Below are 10,442 nucleotides of genomic sequence, written 5' to 3'. Positions count from 1 at the left end.
CTTTCAGACAGGGTTTGCATTACGCTCTGCAGCGGGTAGGGAGTTAGTTGTAGGCACAGGGTGGTATAGAGAGAACGGGTACAGAAAGGTGTTTTGAGAGGGAGTTGATGTAGCTGAGGTAGAGAGCGAGAGGGGCAGGTACGTACAGATGTAGCAATAGGATGAGAGAGAGCGAGAAGAGATGACCTGGAGTAAGGGCAGAAACTTCATACAGAAAGATGATTTGTTTAATTTAATTCACCTGCCTCCTAACGCAAGGGTAATGTGTGAGCAGGTGGGGTAATCATGCTTGGATTCAGTGACTTCTGCATGCCCATCTGTCACACTTAAAATAATCTTTTTTATGGACTCCATTGTTATAGCGGGCTTGTTCTGATCACTTTGCCATGGGCTGCTTGGAAGGTTGAGGCCCCAGGGAAATTCTTCTTTTTGCCGATGTGTTAAAGCAGCTCTGCTCATGATGCCCCCCTTCCTCGTCCCCTGCATTTCACACGTGCTGACTGTACCCCTTCCATTCTGCACTTCATGTGCCACAACCTCTTGTGCACACCTCCCGTTAGCCTGCCTTCACAATGCCTCTTGCTCCCATGCACTTATCCACCCCTCACAGCACCCCATCTCCCCCGTAAACAAACCCTTTAGCTCAGTGGTCCCAGAACTGAGCCTCCCCCAAGGATGACGCCCTAGGGGTTGGGGCCTGTAAGCGTTTTTCTCCCTGGCGCTTAATTAACTCTTTCACACAGTCATTGACAGTAGCAACATAAGCTTTTTATTCAGTCGTCAAAAGGATAAATCGTTCAGAGAAACTCAGTAGCAATGCAACAAAGCATATCGGGCACGGTCGGTGGAGTTCAGGGAAGCAGTTCTCGGATTCTCTTGTCTTTGGTTACTCTTCCTCGCAAGTCACTCGTACCGGCGTTTCCCAAAAGGCAAACAGAAAGACAATACCGTCACGAACTGTATAGATCCTTAAAGCTCTATGCATGCACCCGCCACCAATACTCTGGGGCACTGAGGTTAGGGATTTCCTAAGTTGGATGAAGGGTCGGGGTAACAGGGAAATCGGAAGTGAAGAAAAGAGTGTTTGCATGCAGCGTGCACAACTTTATTTATGCCGCAAGCCCAACAGTCCTGTGCCCTCCAACCTCCTCCTCCACCGTTCTCCCCACGTCACTTGCCTGGGGCTACAGTCCCTGGTGACCGTAGCAGTGAGTATCGCGGTGTCCTGTTGATCGGAGGGACAGCTGGATACGAGCGTGGTGTGTGTAGGGGAACCTCCCGTAGGTCAGCTCCGCCATTCCGTCAAGTTGCTGACTCCGTGCTTCCACTGTCTGGACTCTTCACCCCGACTCCACAAACTTCGTCGTCCGATGCCCTGTCCTGCATAGTTCCGGCCTCTTCCCTGCCGTTGTCCATCCCAGCTGCGCCTCCTCCGGATCTCCAATCCCCAGACGGCCCACACCTGAACCAACGGTTCCCTTTTAACTCCTGTCCGGGCTTCTGTTCCTCTTGTGCGCCGTAGACTTGACCGTTTGATGTCTCTGGTTGAGGTGGACCACTGGACACCATCTTGAAGTTCTCATTAGCCTGGGTGATAGGGTGCTCTCTATCACATTGCCTCTCTTCTGGAGATGGACGATCGGGCCATTCAGCTGTCGGAAATCTGGAGAGATAATCTACATTCCCTTGGAACTTTCCTGGCATATGCAGAGTCTGAAATGAAAAAGTCTGTAAGGCTAAAAACCATCTTAACACTTTTTACATTGGTTTCTTTATGGGTTGCTAACCAAGTTTGGGGAGCATGGTCGGTAACTAGAAAGAAAGTTCTGCCCAAAAAATAGTATTGTAAAGATTCCATGGCCCATTTGATGGCCAAGCATTCTTTCTCCATGGTGGCATAGCGTGTCTCCCTCGGGAATAGTTTGCGACTCAGCACTGGGTTAAGCAATCCCTGATTATCTGGTTGAGATAATACAGCTCCCAGTCCTTTATCTGAGGCGTCTGTTTGCAAAACAAAAGTCTTTTTGTAATCAAGACAAGTCAAAAGTGGAGCTTGGCACAGTATAGTCTTTAGGGTTTCAAAACTCTTCTCTTGTGTTGGGCCCCACCCAATTTTTGCTCTTGAAGGTTTTCCTCTCAATAAGTCTGTGAGAGGGCTGGCCACGTCAGATAACTGGGGAATGAATCTTCAATAATATCCAACTAACCCTAGGAAAGCTCGTACTTCTTTTCTGGTGGTTGGTCGGGGAATGTTTCTGATAGCTTCCAGTTTGTCAACTTGGGGTTTTAAGGTTCCTTCACTTATGGTGTAACCTAAATAATTTATCTGATGAGTACCCAGAGTGGTCTTTTTTGGATTCATAGTTAATCCTGCCTGGGCCAAGGTTTCAAATACGTTTTCTAAATGTTCTAGATGAGTTTTCCAATCAGGCCTGTATACAACAATGTCATCCAGATAAGCCACGGCATAATTGTGATGGGTTTTTAGTAATATGTCCATAAGTCTCTGAAAGGTAGCCGGGGCTCCATGTAGCCCAAATGGCATCACTTTGAATTGATATAACCCTGAGGGTGTAGAAAAGGCTGTCTTCTCTTGAGCTGATTCCGTCAGGGGTATTTGCCAATAACCCTTGGTTAAATCAATGGTGGACATCACTCTAGCCTGCCCCAGTTTCTCAATTAGTTCGTCTACTCGAGGCATGGGATAATTGTCAAATTTGGAATGAGCATTCACTTGGTGAAAGTCAACGCAGAAACGGAAGCTGCCATCCGGTTTCGGTACCAAAACTATGGGAGATCGCCAATTACTCTGGGAAGGTTCAATGATACCTGCCTGTAGCATCTTTTCTATTTCTTGTTATACCGCCTCTCTCCTAGCCTCAGGTATTCGGTAGGGTCTCACATTCACCACTCTTCCGGGAGCGGTAACAATATCATGGGCTACCAGGGACGTCTTCCCCGGTTTTCCTGAGCTAAGTTCGGGATACTGCTCAAGTAACTGTTCCAACTGTCGTTTTTCTTCTATAGACAATCGGGGACCCATGGCTGGTCGTTCCTCCTGTTCACCCCTCCCCATCTCCTGATGGTCACATGTTTTATGGATTGGACTACTTCGGTCTCTGGGGATCCTGTACTTGGTTCCTCCCATTTCTTCAGTAAATTAATGTGGTATGTCTGCCCCACCTTGTTAGTGTGTGGTACTGCTACTCTGTATGAAACGGGTGTAACTTTCTGGGTAATGGTATATGGTCCTTGCCAGGTAGCCAATAATTTCTTATCGGAAGAAGGGAGTAAAATCAGTACTTTGTCTCCCACCCTCAGTTCCCTCAACTGACTTGTTTTATCATACTGCTCTTTTTGTCTACTTTGTGCTTTGTCTATGTTTTGGTGGACAGTATCCCATAGTGTGACAAAGGTTTCTTTAAGGGTCTGTATATATCCTAACAGTGGTTTCCCCTCATCCTCCTCCTCAGTCCACTGCTCGGCTGCCATGTCGAGTAAAGTACGGGGTTTTCTCCCAAACAACAGCTCGAATGGGGAGAATCCCGTGGATTTCTGTTCGTGTGTCCTAATGGCAAAGAGTACTAGAGGTAACTTTCTGTCCCACTTATCAGCTTCTTCAGGATGGTCTTAATCGTTCAGTTGTATCTTTCCACCAACCCGTCGGTTTGGGGGTGATAGACTGCCGTTCTAATCTGTTGAACTCCCAAAAGGGAACATACTTCCTTCATGAGTTTTGCCATAAAAGGGGTTCCCAGATCTGTCAACAATTACAACGGAAATCCTACTCGGGAGAAGAAAGATATCATAGCCTGAGCCACAGTTAGCGTAGTCATGCTGGTCAGAGGTATAGCCTCCGGATATCTTGTTGCACAGTCTACCAGCACTAAGATATATTGATGTCCTCTGGCTGAAGGAATTAACGGACCTACCAAGTCCATCCCTACACGTTGAAATGGTACATCGATAATGGGTAAGGGACAAGGGGGTACCTTCTTGTCTCTGGAAGGATTTACCAACTGGCATTTTGGACATGTAGCACAAAACCTAGCAGTTTCTCTATACACCCCTGGCCAGTAAAATCAATCCAGCAAATATTTCAAAGTTAATTCCTGTCCGTAGTGACCCCCACCCGTCTGGTTGTGTGCTAATTGCAAAGCTTGTTCTCGAAAGGCTACGGGTACCAATAACTGTTCTACTTTTCCAGTTGCTCCTTCACTTACTCTATATAGCAACCCTTGTTTTATACAAAAATAGGTTCCTACCTTCTCTGAGTCATTCTCTTGTACTTGATTCCAGGCATTCGTGAGGGTGCTGTCATCTTTCTGAGCTGTACAGAAGCTTCGTGCAGGAGTGCCTCCATGCTCTGGGGAAGAAAGTAAACATGAAGCAAAAGACTGACAGGCATTGTTATATCGCTCTTTGTCTCTTCTCTTTTCATTTTTTGATTTCTGCTCTCGGTCTCTGGGCTGAACTAGGTTTTCACTAGAAAACGGAGCCTCCTGTAGCCATTCCGCTGTAGTGTAGTTCCTATTTTCCCTATAAGCCCTGCGCATTGGAATAACATAAACAGCAGTGTAGACGTAGGAGTGCGGTCTTCTAGGTCTCTACTGACTATGTTAGACTTAATTGGGTTTGTACCAGCTAGCTCAGAGGTCACTGGAAACTTTCTTGACTGAATAGGAAGTGATCAGCTTCTTTGGCTCAGACAAGAAGGGATTCAGTTTACCAACAACCGCATTAACATGACAACTTTGCTCCTCAGAATAAGAGTCAATCTCTAGAGTTGTGTGAAACAATAGACAGCTATTTCACTCAGTCAGTTGTGCAAGATTACTTTCACCAGTATGCAGAGAAATAGAGAGACAGGCGTTTTCAATAAAAGGTATCATTTATTGAACAGTCTTTCTTCTCATGCAAGAGAAATGAATTGTAACAGTTGCAAAACTTGTTATTATAAAAAGTGCGTACAGTAAGATCAGTATTACGAAATAATACTGTAAAAGCATTGATATGGTTTCTTAGCCATAAGATGGTTACAATGAATAAAATATATACATTAATATATACATTTGGCTAACGACCTCAACTGGTGCTTCTAACTACGCCTACCCCAGTGTACCTGACATAAGGCTAACACATTGAAGGGAGTAAGTAAGTAGCAAGTTAAGTTAAGTTGGTTTTGCCAAGGGTTTGCTTCAAGAATTCTCTCTAAGGGTTTAGTCAGCACCGTACCTCTGGAATAGAATGTTGGAGGTCTGGTATCTCCTCTCAGAACTCGATATTCCAGTCACCCGCAAGGGTAGGCTGGAAACGCCGGAGCTGGATTTTCTCGGCAGGAGAAAAGACAGCGTCTTTCTCAGCGCGTCGAGGAGGAGGGGCAGCATTCTCGCATCTGCGGGGCTTTCTGCAGGGAGACAGCTGTTCTGCTCCTGTATTCACCATCACCGCTGTGTTTGCTTAAGGCAACGTTGGTATTATTTATACCTGAAAGGTGCCGAGTTTGATGTAAGTTTTGGACATAAGACGTCAATAAAGATGTCACTAAGGACTGGTCATTCTTACAGTGCTCGTTAGGAGTTCTATTACAAATCAAAACAAAGCAAGCGGGGCTTTCCCAGGTTGCTGGAGGTTTGAAGTGTCAAAAGAACTTGGTGTGTTATCTAGGAATCTAAGGAAGTGACTTCTGCTGTGTCATGGACGGACATGGACTGCAGAGGCGACTTGCTGAAATATGGTTCTGGATATTATGCCATTATAGGGATATGTATCGATTATAGCCGTATAGGGGCATAAGGTCATGATATTGATCGGGGTCCTAGATAAAACACAACACCCTCTCCACGAATTCATGTCCATCAAATTACTCAAAACTAAAGCAATAGGATGTGCGTGTATTCCTACCCACCCCAAAAGACATTTTGTATTGGAAATGGTGTACATGAGAATATAGGTACTGTACGTTTATAAGCAGATTAATCTTTCAAATTTTATGCATATATATTCAGTTGAACGATTATGCGAGATTACACATGAAATGTCTCTAAATACAGAAGAGAAGGTCGAGACTATTTCATCACATATAAATACAATTGCTGTAAAAATGAACTAGAGGTCGAGGTAATATATTGTCTCTAGATGTACTAAAAATAGAAGCTCTGTTCTTTACAAATAGTTCTACTTCCATCAAAAGTATTTGTGCCAGAAAAAGGTAAATATTTTGAAAAAGTGTCTGATTCAAAAAATAAATTTTTCTCAAGAAGAGCGGGGAAATATAATTCCAAACGCTTTTCAGTAGCTTTTGTTTAGCAAAGCCGAAGGCCGAATTCAGAGTTCATGGGAACGCTGTGCGCCGGAGTGTTTTCCAAAATTTATTGTTTCTGTTCAGGGGAGAACATCATATCAGACAGGCTCTCAAAGAATAAGTCTACATATTCAGGTGACAGTTCGACCAGGTTCGATAGTGCTGTAACCTGGCAGCTGTGAGAATGATTGCTATCATCGATGTCTGGACCAGCAATGCTCACAGAAGGTCGTACCTGGGTGATGCTGCTTTCACTGCCGCCACCTAGTCGTAGCGCAGGAGTTTCAACGAATGCCGTCATCAGGATTGGTAACCGCTGGGGACAACACGATGCATGAGCCGTTACAGGACTTAGCAAAGTATCGATATCCATTGGTACAGCCGATGGTAGTGCAAGACAGGTGTCTAACAAGCATTCTTCTCCGTATAGCATACATCGAAGCACAGGTAAGATGCAGGTCTGCCATATAGGTCTGAATGAATGAAACCAGGTCATGTTCAGATCTCTCAGCCGACCCAGTCCAAGGACCTTAGTTATGCGGTCCCGGTAGCGCATTCCTAGGATCGTTTCTTCCATCCTTGCCGGAGTCATGTCTGTGTTTTGGCTTGCCATATCAGAGCAGAAGGGTCAAAAATAAAATACCTGCTACGAGTCCCAAAAGTAATGGAAGGCCGCCAAAGACCGAATGGACAAAATTTGGAAAAATCCCCAGGACTGCTTCGAAGGGTGCTAACAGTCCCGAAAAAATTGTCTTAAATACATGTGCGATACCACTGGCATCTGTCATGTTTAGGATTTGGCTTAACATTTCCACAAAATGTACGGGGCAATTTGTTGATAAAAGGGCATGTATCTCCCTTGTTGTCCTTGCAACTAGGAGATCATACGTTTCTTTTGATGACGTGATGGGCACTGTTGTCTGCAAAAGCACAGACTTCATTCTGCTCAAAGTATCAATTCGTGTAGAAGAGATTTTCAATGGAGGCCAAATAGGAGTCTCTGAGTCTCCAGGGCCGTTCGGAAACAATGCTTGCATACAGCAAGTGACCATGGAAGACACGCTTACGAGATAAGCTTTACCTGGCACTAAGCCACAACAGCTGTGGTCCGTTATTAGAATGTAACTCCCATTAGCAAGTTGTCTAAAGAAAGGCTCTATCTGCGTTGCAGGTGTGGCATGAAAGGTTGTTTGAAGTCCCTTCACAGGCCCCATGTAAATTAATACCCTGGCACGAAAGTATACCGCTTAGTGAATGTTTGCAGTTTTCATCACTAAGAAATACATTTTTGTCGTTGTCACTATAGCATGTGTGTGTATATGGTAATTTCCATGATGACTTAATGTACCCTTTACCCAACCTTTCATACTGGCCTGTCGGTATATACTCAAGGCAATTTTTAAATCGGAAAGTTGTTATCAGAATTGTGATAATCCCGTGTATTATCCATTCAATGACGGGTCTTTCTGACATTGTCAATGGTAATCTCTCAAGTTTTTCAATGCTCAGAATGTATAGTCTGCTCCATTTTGGGCTAAACTGATTTGTTTATCAGTAAGGTTAAAGACAGAAAACAATGACGTTATGTTGATTAGACGCCATGGCACATAGCCCGAACGCATATTTTGCAACGTCCAGCCTAGCTGTACAATAGAACGTACTTGGGACTGGCCATGTTGTAACATTAGCAGGTCCTGATCTATTATATCGATGGCAGATGATACAATACTGTCCTGTGAATATATTCATTAACCCGTTGTTCACAAAAGAAAGTGATTTTTCCAAATTAATACGATCAATTTCTCGTATTTTCTCTGCTGTTTCAATTTGCATTACTTTCCATGCCTCGTTGTAAGCCGCTATGAAACGTTTTTGACGCTGCTTGCGTGGTCCCATAATGAAATCATGCATGTCAGCACCCTCTTTAAGTAAAGATAAGCGCTGCTTAATTTCTGCCAGTGTTGATGTTTCTAGCCATTCGAGGCAGAGTTTCCCTACACTGTATGTTGTTACTATCTCTGGATGTTGTCTCTGGGAGTATCTAGGGTCTGATCTGGTCATTCTTAACCCCTGTGTTTTGTTCAGGAATCTATCTTGACAGTTATTACTGTCTGTTGGCCAGATTAACCACTTTAACCAATCAGAATGTGCTCTGTTTTGATTTAAAATTTTGGATACATCTATTTCAATATCTGTGGTTGTATTATCAGGTATTGGCTTTGGAATAGATGGTTTGTTAAGGTCCTTAATCTTACCTAGGCCAAGACAGGTTGTCTGTTGAATTGTGTCATTTAAGAACATTATTTGTTCTGGGATCATGCAGGCTCGAAATAATGCTTCTAGGCCTTGTACCTGTCAATCTTTTGTACTCCAGATTGTTTTTGTTTCAATGTTATTTTTCCAGAAATCTAAACCAAATGTAATCATTTTTTCATAAAATGGTTCTGAATATATCAATTTAGTATTTGTCAGCATGGTTTTCGTCCCTGTCTTATTCAACAGTTTATAATAAAATGTTTCAGCATTACTTGTGTTAAACCCTGAGAAGTATTGGAATTTCTCATAAAACGTTTTTGAACTGCTTTTGGGCGGTGTTGCACAATGCTCCCATTGGTTATATTTATAAACAATTCTAGGTTGAGCAGATTTATGCAAGTAATGGTCCGCGTAATGTGAAAAACAGTACATCTGTTCATAATTAGATGAACCTTGCAAGTAATCATGTTCTGTAAATTTTGCTGACAACACTAAATCAGACATCATATTATTTATACTTTCAAAATCCCAATCATCAGAGAATGTACTTGGTTTTACAAAGTCATTTAATGAAACCTTGAACTGGTGAGGATATTTCAGGATCTCGACCGGGCCATATATTTCATAGTCCGTCTTGTCCCAAACTATCCCGCCGGGTATTGGAATGGCTGTGACATTCACTGATGATAGTTCTCTTTTCTCGATGTGAGATGACTTGTGTGGCTTTAGAACTAAGTTGATGTTCTGACTTGCTGTGTCCATTGAACTGTATTTTCCCTCAATGAATTTTCCCAAAAAAAGTATCATGATGAGCCAAAGCAGCAGGAAAAATACACCTAGCCCAAACCAAAACTCTAACCATGGAGAAACAAGATAAGTTTCCTTGAGTTGATGAAATAGTTCTGTTGCTTTTTCTTTAAAAGTCTTTGTTTCTGGCGTTACTTCAGGGTCGCTTGGATCTTCAGAAAAGTTACCGAAATTGATGAAGTAGCCAGAGGCAGTTCTATCGATTGTAGGAATAGCATTTCCCTTTTGATTTTTATTAGCACATTCTGGTGCCACATCATCGTAGACTGGTGTTTCACGATGAACTGATTCAATTTGAGTTTCAAGAGGCACGAGTTCCATGGCATTATTGCAAAGTCCTTTTTTGTTCACTTTAGGTTTATCAAATGTGATTAGTCTTTCAGTTTGAACCTCTTGGATTGTTGCAAATTTGGGTATTCTGTTACTTCTTGGGAGTCCACTAGGCCTACTATTTATTATAGGCCACATGCTTGTGGTTTTACCAGGTTGATGGATACAACTCTGTTCTCCTTTTTACCAGCAAGGGGCGGTAGTACTACTGATCTTGTTCCGTTGACACTTAAGACAGGTACTGCTTTTCTGTAAGAAGGCCCAAATTCCTTCTTCACCGCTAGGTTTTTCTCTGACCAGATCCCCAATCTTTGGAATCCAGACAGGTCTTGCTGGGACAGGTAGTGTGTCTTCAGTGGCTGTTGGCAGTTGTTTTAACTTTATGTTGCTCAGGGCTTTTCTTGTTTCATTCAAGTCCTGTAAAACAGCCAAACGATCTTTGATTTTAAAGTCTTTATTTTCATCTTTAACCACTGAAGCCTGAATATTAAGGTCCTGAACATGCATTCTAGTTCCGAACAATAGTTCGTACGGGCTGAAACCTTTTAGAGAATTTCTTGGAAAGTTATTAAGACTATGTTGGACACTTGTTAAATGTTTGACCCACCCATCACCCGAACCTAATACCTTTGCTGTTATAGATTGCTTTATGTCTCGTTTTTTTCTTTCCACTACACTGTTTCCTTCAGGGTGAAATGGACAAGAGAATCGCAATCCAATGTCCATGCTGGTCATGGCCTCCCTA

At 43.1% G+C, this 10,442-nt stretch overlaps 1 protein-coding gene across 1 annotated transcript; it reads right to left on the bottom strand.

The window, feature by feature from the left end:
* Positions 1 to 1,302: 1,302 nt before the first annotated feature.
* Positions 1,303 to 9,835, bottom strand: LOC147668936 (uncharacterized). Its single transcript, XM_086948339.1, has 3 exons — positions 8,884 to 9,835; positions 4,266 to 4,366; positions 1,303 to 1,713 (listed from the first exon to the last, which is right to left on the bottom strand). Exons 1-3 carry the CDS (start codon positions 9,833 to 9,835, stop codon positions 1,303 to 1,305), a joined length of 1,464 nt encoding a protein of 487 aa, XP_086804465.1.
* Positions 9,836 to 10,442: the final 607 nt, after the last annotated feature.

The sequence above is a fragment of the Lissotriton vulgaris genome, unplaced genomic scaffold (genome assembly GCF_964263255.1).
Source record: "Lissotriton vulgaris unplaced genomic scaffold, aLisVul1.2 SCAFFOLD_313, whole genome shotgun sequence".
NCBI lineage: Eukaryota > Metazoa > Chordata > Amphibia > Caudata > Salamandridae > Lissotriton > Lissotriton vulgaris.
This window is presented reverse-complemented; position numbering and strand designations above follow the sequence as displayed.

What these genes read in the sequence shown, in the direction of transcription:
- LOC147668936 (XM_086948339.1), bottom strand. Translation starts at nt 9,835, where the DNA reads ATGTGGCCTATAATAAATAGTAGGCCTAGTGGACTCCCAAGAAGTAAC. An exon ending in TGCAACACCGCCCAAAAGCA is followed by an intron (nt 4,367 to 8,883) that starts GTTCAAAAACGT and finishes TTTCTTCCCCAG; the next exon opens with AGCATGGAGGCACTCCTGCA. An exon ending in AAGAGAATGACTCAGAGAAG is followed by an intron (nt 1,714 to 4,265) that starts GTAGGAACCTAT and finishes TTTTCATTTCAG; the next exon opens with ACTCTGCATATGCCAGGAAA.